This window comes from Symphalangus syndactylus, chromosome 16 (assembly GCF_028878055.3).
Source record: "Symphalangus syndactylus isolate Jambi chromosome 16, NHGRI_mSymSyn1-v2.1_pri, whole genome shotgun sequence".
NCBI classification, from domain to species: Eukaryota; Metazoa; Chordata; class Mammalia; order Primates; family Hylobatidae; genus Symphalangus; species Symphalangus syndactylus.
The window spans coordinates 61,425,902-61,442,194 of record NC_072438.2 but is presented as its reverse complement, the minus strand read 5'-3'; the positions used below and the strand labels follow the sequence as shown (position 1 = coordinate 61,442,194).

General features: G+C 42.3%; 1 protein-coding gene and 1 long non-coding RNA gene across 17 annotated transcripts in view; one reads left to right on the top strand and one right to left on the bottom strand.

Annotated features, from left to right (window-relative positions):
- The window catches only part of LOC129465007 (uncharacterized), a 70,454-nt gene that overhangs the window by 5,660 nt on the left and 48,501 nt on the right, over window positions 1-16,293 (bottom strand). The window lies entirely within an intron of this gene.
- Window positions 1-16,293, top strand: part of ZNF131 (zinc finger protein 131) — a 105,779-nt gene that overhangs the window by 57,941 nt on the left and 31,545 nt on the right. For 14 of the 16 annotated variants that reach the window (XM_055246606.2, XM_055246605.2, XM_063619865.1 and 11 more), the window contains one exon: window positions 10,550-10,694. The exons of 1 other annotated variant lie outside the window; for it this stretch is intronic. In XM_055246606.2, coding sequence (XP_055102581.2) covers window positions 10,550-10,694 — 145 coding nt within the window. Of the gene's footprint in view, window positions 1-7,168; window positions 8,573-10,549; window positions 10,695-16,293 lie in introns of those variants that run through there. One more of the 16 variants, XM_055246612.2, reaches the window with a different exon arrangement.

The window sequence follows — 16,293 nt, the reverse complement described above, 5'->3', positions numbered from 1 at the left end:
AAAAAAAAAAAAAAAAAGCACCTGGGGTGCTCATAATAAAAAAACAAAAACCCAGATATTTATCCCAGTTTTGATTCCAAAGATCAGGTACCAGTACTTTCTTTTTGGAGACAGGATCTTGCTCTGTCACCCAGGCTGGAGTACAGTGTACCATCATGGCTCATTGCAGCTTTGACCTCCTGAGTTCAAGCAGTCCTCTCACCTCAGCTTTCTAACTACAGGCACATACCACCAAGGCCAGCTAGTTTTTGTATTTTCATTTATTATTTATTATTGTTACTATTTTCGAGATGGAGTATCACTCTGTTGTCCAGGTTGGGGTGCAGTGTGGTGTGATCTTGGCTCACTGCAACCTCCGCCTCCCGGGTTCAAGCAATTCTCATGCCTCAGCCTCCCAAGTAGCTGAAATTAAGGCTCCCACCACCACGCCCAGCTAATATTTTTTGTATTTTTAGTAGAGACAGGGTTTCACCATGTTGGCCAGGCTGGTCTCAAACTCCTGACCTAAAATGATCTGCCTGCTTCAGCCTCCCAAAGTGCTGGTATTGCAGGCATGAGCCACCATGCCCAGCCTAGTTTTTGTATTTTTTGTAGAGAACAGATCTCACTACTTTGCCCATGCTGGTCTTGAACTACCGGCCTTAAGCAATGCTCCTGCCTTGGCCTCCCATAAGTGCTAGGATTACAGACATGAACCACCACACCCAGCCCTTGGTACCAATACTTTATTTAGTCTGTAGGTGATTCTTAACAGTCAAGACAGGGAGCTAGGTCCACAATTCCTTATTCAAATCTTCTCGGAGGCCAGACATACTTCTCAACATTCCAGATTTTAGAATTTTTTTAAGGGTAATGAGAAACATAATACAAATACTAATAGTTTAGCGGCATAGCATATTAGTATTCACTATAAGTGGGATAAAGACGACATAGCCTCATGTCAGTTGAGATCAAATTTTGCTGCCAGATTTATGGAGAAACTTCTTTTTTTGTTTGTTTGTTTGAGATGGAGTCTTGCTCTGTCACCCAGGCTGGAGTGCAGTGGCACAATCTTGGATCACTACAACCTCTGCCTCCTGGGTTCAAGCGATTCTCCTGCCTCAGCCTCCCGAGTGGGTGGGATTACAGGTGCGTGCCACCACGCCCAGCTACTTTTTGTATTTTTAGTAGAGACGGCGGGGTTTCACCATGTTAGTCAAGCTGGCCTCAAACTCCTGACCTCGTGATCCGCCTGCCTCGGCCTCCCAAAGTGCTGGGATTAGAGGCATGAGCCACCACACCCAGCTGAAACTTCTGGTTTTAAGAGAAATGGGAGGCCAGGCACGGTCGCTCATGCCTGTAATCCCAGCACTTTGGGAGGTCGAGGCGGGCAAATTGCCTGAGCTCAGGAGTTTGAGACCAGCCTGGGCAACACGGTGAAACCCTGTCTCTACTGAAAATACAGAAACTAGCTGGGCATGGCAGCATGTGCCTGTAGTCCCAGCTACTGGGGAGGCTGAGGCAGGACAATTGGTTGAACCCGAGAGGTGAAGATTGCAGTGAGCCGAGATGGGGCCACTGCACTCCAGCCTGGGCGATAGAGCCAGACTCTGTCTCCAAAAAAAAAAAAAAAAAAAAAGATACAGGAAGGTAGAGGCAATGTGGCTGAGAGATAATAAAACAAAATCAAAAAGATTTGTCATTGATTCAGTATGGTGGTGAGGGAGAGAAATAATGTATACATATTGTGAGATGAGTAATATAAGAGTAAGAGCAGATTCAAAATGATAATTTTGCTTTGATAACTTTCTTCTCCTACCATCAAAATTAGTTTTCCTGAACGTTAATAGTGCTGGTTGTTAAATGAGAAAAGTTTTGAAGTGGTTGATGGTTCGATTCTTTTACCACATTTGTTAATTTTTATTTTTATTTTTTTTGAGACAGCGTTTTGCTCTTGTTGCCCAGGCTGGAGTGCAATGGTGTGATCTCGGCTCACCGCAACCTCTGCCTCCCGGGTTCAAGCGATTGTCTTGCCTCAGCCTGTCGAGTAGCTGGGATTATAGGCATGCGCCACCACGCCCGGCTAATTTTTTGTATTTTTAGTAGAGATGGGATTTCTCCATGTTGGTCAGGCTGATCTCGAACTCCCGATCTCAGGTGATCCACCCGCCTCGGCCTCCCAGACTGCTGGGATTATAGGCATGAGCCACCACGCCCGGCTATTTTGTTTTTCGAGATGGAGCCTCACTCTGCCGCCCAGGCTGGAGTGCAGTGGCACAATCTCAGCTCATTGCAACCTCCGTCTCCCGGGTTCAGGTGATTCTCCTGCCTCAGCCTCCTGAGTAGCTGGGATTACAGGAGCTCACTACTACACCTGGCTAATTTTTGTATTTTTAACACAGATGGGGTTTCACCTTGTTGGCCAGGCTAGTCTTGAACTCTTGACCTCAGGTGATCTGCCCGCCTTGGCCTCCCAGAGTGCTGGGATTACAGGTGTGAGCCACAGCGCCCAGCCTCCAAGCTTACCACTTTTTTTATTTTGAGATGGAGTTTCGCTCTTGTTGCCCAAGCTGGAGTGCAATGGCGCGATCTCGGCTCACTGCAACCTCTACCACCCAGGTTCAAGCGATTGTCCTGCCTCAGCCTATGGAGTAACTGGGATTACAGGCGTGCACCACCACACCCGGCTAATTTTTTGTATTTTTAGCAGAAATGGGGTTTCACCATTTTAGCTAGGCTGGTCTCGAACTCCTGACCTCAGGAGGCCTCCTTGGCCTCCCAAAGTGCTGGGATTACAGGCGTGAGCTACCGCACCTGGCCCTTATCACATTTTTTGACCACTTTTGTGTTGACATGGCATACGAACTTTTCTCCAAGTGGAAGATCCCCCTCAAAAGATTATCAACAAGTGTTTGGACTTGAGCAGGAAAGCAGAGGAACAATCATGAAATTCTGATATATTTGAGAATCCTGGTGGTATTAAGATTTTCTAGCTAATATAGTTTACATCCTTAGCATATGGTTCCCTCAAGAGTTCAGCAAAGTCTTTCTGGTAAAAATATTAATAAAGGTCAAGATGTAAATTGGAAGAATAAGCAGTAATTCACCCATCCTACCACCAGAGAATAACATGGGTAGGCATACGTGCGTGTGTACAAAAAAAAAAAAATGGGGGGACTTTAGAATTATGAGTAAGAGATTGTGAACCTATAGTGAATGAGAACATGTATCTTCAAACTTTTCCAAGCAAGAAGGAAAAGTTTGAAGTTTTTATCCTGTTAGTATCGTATTTAAAATCTTTGTCGTAGACTTAGGAGTCAGACCATCTGGGTTTTATCACTTTATAGAGTTGTTATGAGGATTAAGTGAGTTAATGCTTGTAAAGTATTTAGAGCCTTGCTTTTTATATATATAGTAAGTGTTATGTATGTGTGTTAGATTAAAAATCAAAATTTCATTCTACTTTGGAAACATTTACACATTGTTTTTAAAAAGGATTTTTCTTGTGTTTTTAAACTTTTGGGCAAAACTTCTGAAAGACAGCAAAAGCTAGTTGTGTTTTCCTTGGGCTACTGTCATATACTAAAGAATAAATGAAAGCAACAAGGAGAAAAAATACAAAGGGAACCAAATAAAACTAGCCCTTAGTGAGTCCAGTTATTTTTGTTTGCTTATTTGGTAGTGTAACTCGGTCTTTTTATATTTTATGGTGTTTCTCAATATTCAGATTGCTTTTAGACGTTTTGAAAATGAGTTTGCTGAGGCTCAGAGGTTCTGAATTGCCCCAGCTCACTCAGTTCATGGAAGAGCTGTGAGTAAAACATGAAAGTTCTAACTTCCTGAATGGTATCCTTTCTTTTCTTTTTTTTTTTTTTTTTTTTTTGAGACAGAGTCTCGCTCTGTTGCCCAGCCTAGATTGCAGTGGCATGATCTCGGCTCACTGCAACCTTCACCTCCTGGGTTCAAGCGACTCTCCTGCATCAGCCTCCCCAGTAGCTGGGATTACAGGCACGCGCTACCACACCTGGCTAGTTTTGTTATATTTTTGGTGGAGTTGGTGTTTCACCATGTTTGCCAGGGTGGTCTCGAACTCCTGACCTCAAGTTATCTGCCCACCTCGTCCTCCCAAAGTGCTGGGATTACAGGCGTGAGCTACTGCGCCCGGCCAGGAACCTTTCTTTACACAAATAGAAGATGCCGCTTTGAACACTTAAATGATATTCCACCAGCATTCTTAGTGTTGTCCTGAGGGCTGCATTCAGATGTGTAAAACAGATGGGAAAAACATATTTTTGTGAATTGCAGTTTTACCTATTGTGTGCAGTTTGGACTTGGGCATTTCTTAGCCTAAAATCTATGTTAAATGTAGATTTTGTTTTTCTTAATAGTGTCTCATAGCCTTTCATTAGCAGACTGAACCAATAATATATAGCATTGAGAGATATAAAGAAACAGAGTATCACTTTAGGACTAAATTTTAAACACAAAACCGTCAAAAGTATCAATGATAAATGCATAATTTTGAAAGTGACTTTAGGCCTGGTGTGGTGGCTCACACCTCTAATCCCAGCACTTTGGGAGGCCGAGGCGGACGGATCATTAGGTCAGGAGTTTGAGACCAGCGTGGCCAACATAGTGAAACCCCATCTCTACTAAAAATACAAAAAATTAGCCAGGCGTGGTGGTGGGCACCTGTAATCTCAGCTACTCAGGAGCCTGAGGCAGGAGAATCGTTTAGATCCGGGGAGGCGGAGGTTGCAGTGAGCTGAGATCACGCCATTTCACTCTAGCCCAGGCAACAGTGAGAAATTCCATCTCGAAAAAAGAAAGAAAAGAAGGTGACTTTAGTATTTATTCATTTATTCCTGCTTTGTGTTCTTGCATTTTTAGGAAGCACTGTTAGGTACTGTGATGTGAGTATACAGATCAAAAATCACTTTCCTCAAGTAGTTTACAGTCAAGAGATGTCCATGAATTGTCATTATCAGAATGGGTACAGAGTTTACAGAGTTGAACCTTGGAGAATTAAAGAATGTTTAATGGTTAACCCATTTATGCCTGAAATCGCAGTTTTTTGAATTTGAAAAATCAGACCTTGGTGATGACCTGAAGCAGTAGAATATTAATAACTCCCACATGCTTAGCGTTCAAATAATGGAACACTAGGCATAAATGAATTAAATAATGAAGGAATAGAAAGTGTGAACAGACCTACAACTGCTGTAGAGCTTGTATCAGTTGTCAGAAACCTTCCAACAAAGAAAAGCATAGGACAAGATGGCTTCATTGATTAATTCAATGAAATGTTAAAAGAAAAATTAATGCCAGTCCTTCTCACAGCCTTCCAAAAAAACCGAAGAGGAAGGAGTATTTCCAAATTCATTGGTAGGCCAGCATTACCCCAGTACCAAAGCAAGACAGGCCACAAAAAAGAAAACTATAGCCCAATATACTTGATGAATATAGATGCAAAACTTTGCGGTGAAATACTAGCAGACCGATTCTAACAGCAAGGTACAGGTATCATATTCCATGACTGAGATTTATCCTTAGGATGCAAGGATAGTTCAACATACGAAAATTAGTTAATGTGATGTACCATACTAACAATAAAGAAGCAAAATGACATGAGCATCTCAATAGATGAAGAAAAAGCCTTGAAGAAAATTTAATACCCTTTCCCAGGAAAAACTCTTGAACCAATGAGGAATAGAAGGAAATTATCTCCACATAATAAAGGCCCACAGCTAGCATACTCAACGGTGAAAAACTGACACTTTTTTCTCTAAGATCAAGGAACAAGACAAGGATGCCTACTCTTATCACTTCAATATAGTACTGGAAATCCTCTCTAGAACAATCAGGCAAGAAAAAGAAGTAAATGCCATCCAAGTAAGAAAGGAAGAAATCAATCTCTTTTTGCAGATGACATCTTATATATAGAAAACTTTAAAGACGACACAAAAAACTACCAGAACTAATAAATTTAGTAAAGTTGCAGGGTACCAAATCAGCATACAAAAGTCAGTTGCTTTTTTTTTTTTTTTTTTTTGGGAGATGGAGTTTCACTCTTGTTGCCCAGGCTGGAGTGCAGTGGTGTGACCTCGGCTCACTGCAACCTCCACCTCCTGGGTTCAGTGATTCTCCTGCCTCACCCTCCTGAGTAGCTGGAATTACAGGCGCCCCCCATCACACCCAGCTAATTTTTTTGTATTTTTACTATAGACAAGGTTTCATCATTTTGGCCAGGCTGGTCTCGAACTTCTGACCTCAGGTGATCCATCCGCCTGAGCCTCCCAAAGTGTTGGATTGCAGGCCTGAGCCACCACGCCCAGCCATCAGTTGCGTTTTTTTTTTTTTTTTTTTTTTTTTGAGACCGAGTTTTGCTCTTGTTGCCCAGGCTGGAGTGCAGTGGCGCGATCTCGGCTTACCACAACCTCGGCCTCCCAGGTTCAAGCTATTGTCCTGCCTCAGCCTCCTGAGTAGCTGGGATTACAGGCATGCACCACCACGCCCGGCTAATTTTGTATCTTTAGTAGAGACGGAGTTTCTTCATGTTGAGGCTGGTCTCGAACTCTGGACCTCAGGTGATACACCCACCTCGGCCTCCCAAAGTGCTGGGATTATAGGCGTGAGCCACTGCGCCCGGCCATCAGTTGCATTTTTATACACTAACAGTGTACTATCTGGAAAGGAAATTAGGAGAACAATTCCATTTATATTGACACCATAAAGAATAAAGTAACTAGGAATAGGCTTAACCTTTCACCTTCCTAGGTGAGAGACATGCAATATGAGAACCATAAAACATGAAAGAAATGGGGCTGGGCACAGTGTGGCTCACGCTTGTAATCCCAGCACTTTGGGAGGCGGAGGCGGGTGCATTGCTTGAGGTCAGGAGTTCAAGACCAGCCTGAACAACATGATGAAACCCTGTCTCTTCTGAAAAAAAATACAAAAATTAGCTGGGTATGGTGGCCCATTCCTGTAGTCCCAGCTACTCAGGAGGCTGAGGTTGCAGTGAGCCTAGATTGCACCACTGCACTCGAGCCTGGGCGACAGAGTGAGACTCCGTCTCAAGAAAGAAAAAAGAAACTAAAGACACTTAATAGATCTTCATGAATTTAGAACACTTAGTATTGTTAAATTGTCCATACAGATTGAGCATCTCAAATTTGAAAATCTGAACTGCTTGCCAGGTGCAGTGCCAGGTGCAGTGGCTCACGCCTACAATCCCAGCACTTTGGGAGGCCGAGGCGGGCATATCACAAGGTCAGGAGTTCAAGACCAGCTGGCCAATGTAGTGAAATCCTCTCTCTACTAAAAATACAAAAATTAGCGGGGCATGGTGGTGTGCCTGTAGTCCCGGCTACTCGGGAGGCTGAGGAAGGAGAATCACTTGAACCCGGGAGGTGGAGGTTGCTGAGATCGCACCTCTGTACTCCAGCTTGGGCAACAGAGTGAGACTTGGTCTCAAAAAAAAAAAAAAAAAAAAAAATGGACTGCTATAAAATTTGAAACTTTCTGAGCATCAACATGACTCAAAGGAAATGCTTGTTGGAGCATTTTGGATTTCGGATTTTCAGATTTGGGATGCTCAACCTGTGTCAAGTATAATGCAAATATTTCAAAATCCAAAACAGTTGTGATCCCAAGCTTTTCATATGAGGGATATCCAGCCTGTGTTACAGAAAGTGGGCTACAGATTCAATACAATCCCTCTCAAAATCCTGATGGAATTTTTTTTTTGTTTTATGGAAAGAGGAAAAGCAGTTCTAAAATTCATACGGAACCACAGAAAATCATGGACTAGCCAAATCAGTCTTGAGAAAGAACAAAGCTAGAGGCATCATTTTTTTTTTTTTTTTTTTTTTGAGGAACTCTTACTCTGTTTCCCAGGCTGAAGTGCAGTAGTGTAATCTTGGCCCACTGCAGCCTCGGCCTCCCCAGTTCATGTGATTCTCTTGCCTTAGCCTCCCAAGTAGCTGGGATTACAGGTGCGTGCCACCGCCCCCAGCTAATTTTTTTTCTTTTTTCTTTTCTTTTTTTTTTTTAAGTAGAGACGGAGTTTCACCATATCGACCAGGCTGATCTCGAACTCCTGACCTCAGGTGACCCACCAGCCTTGGCCTCCCAAGGTGCTGGGATTACAGGCATGAGCCACTGCGCCCAGCCAACATCATACTTCTTGATACCAAAGTATTTTACAGAGCTACAATAACCAAAACAGTATAGGACTAGCTTAAAGAGACATAAAAACCAATGGAGCAGAATAAAGAGCCCACAAATGAAAACATGCAGATAATATGGTCAACTGATCTTCAAGGATGCCAAGAATGCACAATAAGGAAGGAATGTTTTCTGCAACAAATGATGTTGGAAGGACTAGGTATTCACATGAAAAAAGATGAAATTGGACCCCTATCCTCTACCATAAAAAGAAAAAAACTCAAAATGAATTGGAGACTTAGACATAAGATCAAAAAATGTAAATCTCCTGGAAGAAAACATGAGGGGAAGCTTCACAACATCATTCTTAGTGATTTCGGGGATGTGACATCAAAAGCACAGCCAACAACAGAAAATAAGACAGGTGGGATTACATCAAACTAAAAAGCTTCTGTACAGCAAAGGAAACAACTGAGTGAAAAGGAAATCTAAGGAATGGGAGAAAATATTTGCAAAACCAAATAAATGATAAGGAATGAATCCCAAAAATATATAAGAAACTCCCACAACTGATAGTAAAAAATATCTGCCCAATTAAAAACAGTCCAAATGATGCAGAAAAAAATTAAATTAAAAATGTTTTTTTAAATGTGCTAAGAACTTGAATAGACATTTCTCCAAAAAGAGCATACAGATGGCCAACAGATACATGAAAAAAATGGTCAGTGTCACTAGTCATTAAGGAAATGCAAATCAAAACCACTATGAGGTATCAGTCACTTCACACCTTCCAGGATGGCTATCAAAAAAAAAAAAAGACAACTAGTATTGGTGAGGATATAAATAAATTGGAATCCTTGCACAATGTTGGCAGGAATAGGTGCAGCCATTATGGAAAACAGTATGAATGTTCCTTAAAAAATTAAAATACCATAAAGTTCAGCAATCCCACTTGCTGAACATTTATCCAAAAGAACTGAAATCAGGATCTTGAAGTTTTAGCAGTCCTATGTTCATTGCAGCACTATTTACAATAGCCACAAGAGGAAATAAATATTCATCAACAGATTAATGGATAAAGAAAATGTAGTATATGTATCCAATGGAATACTATTCAGCTCTTAAGAACAAGGATATTCTGCATATGCAACCACATGGATGAACCTTGAGGACATTATGCTAAGTGAAATAAGCCAGTCACAAAGACATACACTGCATATTTCCATTTATATGAGGAATCTAAAATAGTCACTTTCAGTCATATGAGCTATCTCAAATAGATTGAAAGAGTGGAATAGGGGTTGCTAGGGGCTGGGAGGGAGGAGGAAATGGGGAGTTACCAATCAGCGGGCATAAAGTTTCAGTTGAGCAAGATGAATAAACTAGAGGTCTGTGCAACATTGTACCTAGAGTCAACAATAGTGTACACTTAAAAATGTGTTACGTGGGTAGATCTCATGTTCTTATTACAATAAATGTTAAAAGGTTTCATTGAACATGTGATATTAAAGTTGGACCTTTAAGGGGTGGGTGGTAGGATGAGTATAACCAGAGATAAAATGATTAAGCATCCAACTAGGAGGGTATTAATAAAGGCAAGTCAGGCTGGGCGCGGTGGCTCACGCCTGTAATCCCAGCACTTCGGGAGGCTGAGCGGGCAGATCACCTGAGGTCGGGAGTTTGAGACCAGCCTGACCAACATGGAGAAACCCCATCTCTACTAAAAGTTCAAAATTAGCCAGGTGTGGTGGTACCTGCCTATAATCCCAGCAGCTCAGGAGGTTGAGGCAGGAGAATCTCTTGAATCTGGGAGGCAGAGGTTGTGAGCCAAGATCACGCTGTTGCACTCCAGCCTGAGCAACAAGAGTGAAACTCCATCTCAAATAAATAAAGGCAAGTCAGCTATTAGTGCAGGGTTTGTTTGAGAAATAGTATATAGTGTGTGTGTGATGTCGTTTAAAATTTGGAAGCTAAATTGGAAAATAATGTGAAGGGCCTTGAAATAAAGTCAGAGAGGTACTAAATTTTGTTTGCTAAGTTGTGAAAAGCTATTGAAGATTTTGGAGCTGAGTTGGCACAGCTGTAATCTCCCTGGCAAGAAATGTAGCATGTCTGACATGTAATAGCCAATTCATATATTTGAGTGATAGAATCTTACTGTTCTCCAAGAGCCTCAGGAAATCTTCCGGAAAAATATTAAAGTAGTTTAAGATTTTCCAGCTAGGTAGTGCTGAAATTTGGCTGTAATATTATTGTATTGCTAATGAGAATTCTTCCAGAAAATAGTTTTCAAAAATAAATACTCATCAAGCTCCAAGCCCTGGGCTTTTTCTTTCTTTACTAAACATTGTAAGATTTGAGTCAATATGATTACATGCTCTAATGTACATCTTCTTTACAGGTGTTAGTAAAATGGCCTTTCGCCATTTAATTGAGTTCACATATACAGCAAAATTAATGATACAAGGAGAAGAAGAAGCCAATGATGTATGGAAAGCAGCAGAGTTTCTACAAATGCTAGAAGCTATCAAAGCCCTTGAAGTCAGGTACTTAATTTCTTTAATGGGTTTCAGATAGTCATATTCAATCATGTTCATTCTGTTAGTGAAGAACTTATAGTATGTGTCATGCCATGAAGAACAAGAGTTCTTCAGAAGAATTAAGAATATTTAAGGATCTATAAAAAATTTTTCTGGATACTGATTGTTCTTTCATTTGACTTTGATTTTCTGTTCATGTGTTAAAACTGCTAATATTAAAGTAGCATCTTTGGTATGTAATAAGTCTAGACAGCTTTTTAAGGATCTGGATCCTTATAAACTGTTTTGTTGGATTCAAGTTATTGTTTGTACCAAGCCTTATCCTACAAAGGGTTTGGCTTACAAAGATTAACATAATACTGTTTAAGGAAATAGGTGGAAATAAATAAATTGGTGGAATAAGGAGATAATCATTTCAAGTTAGAAGTATGATAGCCAAAAACGCATACCATAAGGTCTATAGTAGATGTGCTAAATCTAGCCCTAAGTGCACCTAGTTCAAAGAAAAAGAGTATTCAGTTACATTATTCCTTGTTAGAGGACGAGAACAAATCAATTGCTGAGGAGCCATTCCTAGTATTAAAATTTCTCCTGAGAAGTATTAAGAAAACATTAGGCCAGGCCCAGTGGCTTACGCCTGTAATCCCAGCACTTTGGAAGGCTGAGGTGGATGGATAGCTTGTGCCCAGGAGTTCACAACCAGCCTGGGCAACATGGTGAAACCCCCTCTACAAAAAATACAAAAATTAGCTGGGCGTGGTAGTGCATGCCTGTGGTCCCAGCTACTCAGGAGCTGAGGTAGGAGGATCACCTGAGCCTGGCAAGGTTGTGGCTGCAGCGAGCTGTGATCACGCCACTGACTACATACCAGCTAGGGGAACAAAGTGAGACCCTTTTTTTTTTTTTTAAAAAAAAAGTAAACATGAAAGGATATAATGAACAAAGACCTCAACATCCTTACTTGATGAATAATGGCAGTGTAACATAGTTACTAAGAACAAGAGCTCTGGAGTCAGTTTCCCTGGGTTAACATCCTGCTTCTACCACTGTGTGGCCTTAATTAGGTTACTTAACCCTCCTGTCAGCTGTGTCCTCCTCTGTCAAATGAGAGTAATTAACGGTACTTTCTATATGGGATTTGATTAGTTGTGAGGGTTGAGTGAATTAATGCATGCAAAGCATTTTGCATGGTGTCTGGCTAAATGACTCTGAGTATTCTAAGTATGAACTATTACCTCCTGGTACTGTTTTTTATGTTTCTCAATACAGATCATTGGCGTGATGCCAAAACAGTTCGGTAAAATCAGTTTCACATAGTGGCACAATGATTTAATCTTAACTCACTGTTGTGGTTTAGTTAAAAGATAAAATTTATTTCTCTGAGGATTCTACTGGAATTTTATTTTTTTGAGATGGAGTCTTGCTCTGTCTCCTAGACTGGAGTGCAGTGGCACAATCTCGGCTCACTGCAACCTCCACCTCCTGGGTTCAAGCAATTCTCCCTGCCTCAGCCTCCTGAGTAGCTGGGATTACAGGTGCCCGCTACCATGCCCAGCAAATTTTCGTATTTTTAGTAGAGGTGAGGATTTCGCCATGTTGCCCAGGCTGATCTCAAACTCCCAACCTTAAGTGATCTGCCCGTCTCAGCCTCCCAAAGTGCTGGGATTACAGGTGTGAGCCACCGTGCCTGGCCGAATAAAAGTTTTTTTAAGAGATAAAAATTTAGATGACTCTAAGAATTCTGAACTGTACTCGTCCATAAATATCATCTCTTAGTTTGACAGTTCAAGATTAAACTTTTCTGACAAGAGCTTGATGCATATATATGTTCTTTGATGCTTAGCACCTGGCATATAGCAGGTGTACAGGAAACATTTGTGAATAGATAGATGGATACATGCCAATTAAAACCAGATCAGTACTCTTGCAGAGAGACCTGAGCATGGATGTCAAAATAGAGATGCGTTCTGAGGATATAAACCTGATCAGGCCATCTCTTCTCAAAAAGATTAAAGGAAATATATATGGATGGGGCGATATCAGATTTGTGGTTAAATCTTGAATGAGAGCCTTCCAAAAGAATGTTCTCTGTGGCCCTTTTGCTGCTCATGATAGTGAGTGGTATGTCACTTTGGAGAAGGTTCAAGACTGGGATCCCAAGCTTGGTGCAGTGGCTCATACCTGTAATCCCAGCACTTTGGGAGGCCAAGGTGGGTGGATTACTTAGACCTCAGGAGTTTGAGACCAGCCTGGGCACCATGGTGAAATGCCAACTCTATGAAAAATACAAAAATTAGCTGGCACTGTGGCATGCACCTGTAGTCCCAGGTACTCAGGAGACTGAGGTGGTAGGATCGCTTGAGCGTGGGAGACTCAGAGGTTGCAGTGAGCCGAGATTGCACCACTGCGCGCCAGCCTGGGTGAGAGTGAGACCGTCTCAAAAAAAAAAAAAAAACAAAAAACTGGGATCCCAGTAGTACCTAAAACCGTCAGTGCTTTTCAATATAAACACAGTAACATGTTGAATTGTTTCTTGAACCAGATAGGCATGTAATATGTTCTGAAGAGTTCCCTTTGAAAAGAGGAAGACAGTAGTATTGTATGTTGGCTGTTTATAATAATGCAGTGTTTAAGCTTCTACAGGGATGGTTTCTGTTGACTTTTTTCCCCGTGCATGAGCCGTATTTTACTGTTTCTTTGTATGTCTCATCATTTTTTTTGTTAAAAATTAGATTTTTGGCCCGGGCACAGTGGCTCACACCTGTAATCCCAGCACTTTGGAAGGCCGAGGTGGGTGGATCATGAGGTCAGGAGTTCAAGACCAGCCTGGCTAAGATGGTGAAACTCCGTCTCTACTAAAAATACAAAAAAATTAGCCAGGTGTGGTCGTGGGCACCTGTAATCCCAGCTACTCGGGAGGCTGAGGCAGAGAATTGCTTGAACCGGAGAGGTGGTGGTTGCAGTGAGCCGAGATCTCACCAGTGTACTCCAGCCTGGGTGATAGAGAGAGACTCTGTCTCAAAAAAAAAAAAAGTCCAATTTTCAAAATGAAAAAAAATGTTTTTTTTTTTTTTTTAAGACAGAGTCTTGCTCTGTTGCCCAGGCTGGAGTGCAGTGGCAGATCTCGGCTCACTGCAGCCTTCACCTCCCGGGTTCAAGCAATTCTCTGCTTCAGCCTCCCAAGTAGCTGTGATTACAGGTGCCCACGACCACACTTGGCTAATTTTTTTGTATTTTTAGTAGAGAGGGTGTTTCACCATCTTGGCCAGGCTGGTCTTGACCTCCTGACCTCGTGATCCACCTGCCTTGACCTCCCAAAGTGCTGGGATTATAGGCATGAGCCATGGCGCCTGGCCAAAAATTGGATATTTTTAAATAAGTTTTATTTAGATCCCACCTCCCACCTTCCTCACCCCCATTCTGTCTCTCAGACATGATTTGTTTGGGTTTGGTTTGGTTTTTTGAGACAGGGTCTCGCTCTGTCACCCAGGCTAGAGTGCAGTGGCACAGTCTCAGCTCACTGCAGCTTCAACCTCCCAGGCTCAAGAGATCCTCCCAGCTTAGCCTCCCAAGTAGCTGGGACCACAGATGCTTGCCACCATGCCCGGCTAATTTTTGTATTTTTTTGTAGAGACAGGATTTCACCATGTTGCCCAGGCTAGTCTCGAACTCCCGAGCTCAAGAGATGTGGCCACCTCAGCCTCCCAAAGTGCTGGGATTACAGGCATAAGCCACCATACTTGGCCAGACATGGTTTCTTGCTTTTTTTTTTTTTTTTTGAGACAGAGTCTCACTCTGTTACCAGGCTGGAGTGCAGTGGCGTGATCTCGGCTCACTGCAGCCTCTGCCTCCCGGGTTCAAGCGATTCTCTTGCCTCAACCTCCTGAGTAGCTGGGACTACAGGCACACACCACCACGCCCAGCTAATTTTTGTATTTTTAGTAGAGATGGGGGTTTCACCATGTTGGCCAGGATGGTCTCGATCTCTTTACCTTGTGATCCGCCCGCCTCTGCCTCCCAAAGTGCTGGGATTACAAGCATGAGCCACTGCGCCCGGCCCCAAGCTTTTATTTAAGTGCAGTGATCCAGGATGGATTTTAGATCTTGTTGAAAGCAGCCACATCCATTGACTGCACATAGTCCTCAGAAGCAGTGATCTGCATCTCCACTGTTGCAAGTTTATCATCTTCGACTACATACTGTATTTGAAGTTTCTTAATTTCCTATCCCACTGGAACTAGTTTAGATGAGGCAGACATCGTTTCTTATTGTTACTGGTTTAGCGACTTTCCTGGACTTCTGTAATTCCTTTCACATAATTCTGTACAGTCTATATTTTGTGTGTATGGCCATTGAAGTCTCTGCATAGGTAGTTTACTGAACAAACTGATCATTGGACAGAAATTTTCTTAAATGTCTTAAAGCAGTAAGTCTCCACATTTTTGTTGGGGAGCTCTTTATAGAGCACACTATCAGTGTCCCATCAAGCAGTTTACAACTGCTTTAGCCTTTACTTGCTGTGTTAACAGAACCTCAAGGTCAGATAGAGATGGGAGTTGCTAAGATCTTTCCTGGACATGTATACAGCTCTGTGCATGTGCATGGCCTTGTAGGTTCTCTGGAATATGTCAGAGCTTTTTTTTTTTTTTTTTTGAGACGGAGTCTCACTCTGTTCCCAAGGCTGGAATGCAGTGGTGCCATCTTGGCTCACTGCAAGCTCCGCCTCCCGGATTCACGCTATTCTCCTGCCTCAGCCTCCTGAGTAGCTGGGACTACAGGCACTCGCCACCACGCCCGGCTAATATTTTGTATTTTTAGTAGGGACGGGGTTTCACCGTGTTAGCCAGGATGGTCTCGATCTCCTGACCTTGTGATCCACTCGTCTCAGCCTCCCAAAGTGCTGGGATTAGAGGCATGAGCCACTGTGCCCGGCCTTTTTTTTTTTTTTTTTGAGACAGAGTTTTGTGTTGGCATGATCTCGGCTCACCGCAACCTCCACCTCCCAGGTTCAAGTGATTCTCCTGCCTCAGCCTCCTGGGTAGCTGGGATTACAGGCACTCACCACCATGCCCAGCTAATTTTTTTTATTTTTAGTAGAGTTGGAGTTTCACCATGTTGGCCAAGCTGGTCTTGAACTCCTGACCTCAGGTGATCCACCCGCCTCAACCTCCCAAAGTACTGGGATGACAGGCATGAGCCATCGCATCCAGTCTGTCAGAGCTTTTTAAAGCCCCCTATGAACATCTCATTCTTCAGTTTTTCCTTTCAGTTTTTGTTCAGCTTCTTGATAGCCCAAACTTGTAATGCCACCACAGTAGGTGCAATGATAAACAGTTGCCATTGATTGTTTTTTGACAAATGTCTTGTGGTTACGGCTATTTGAAAAGTGAGCTGTGAGTCAGATCAAATCTCCAAATATTTTATCCTTAGATTTATCTTTTAAGGAAGTAGTACATGTAAAGCTCTTAAAACAATATCTGCCACATAATAACATGATTATGCATATGTTCTTTTCATTTCTTGGAATGCCATCTGTCTGCTTGTTCATGGCAAAATTTTACTCATCTTTCTGGTCTCAGGTGAGAGCCAACAACCTGTTCTCTGA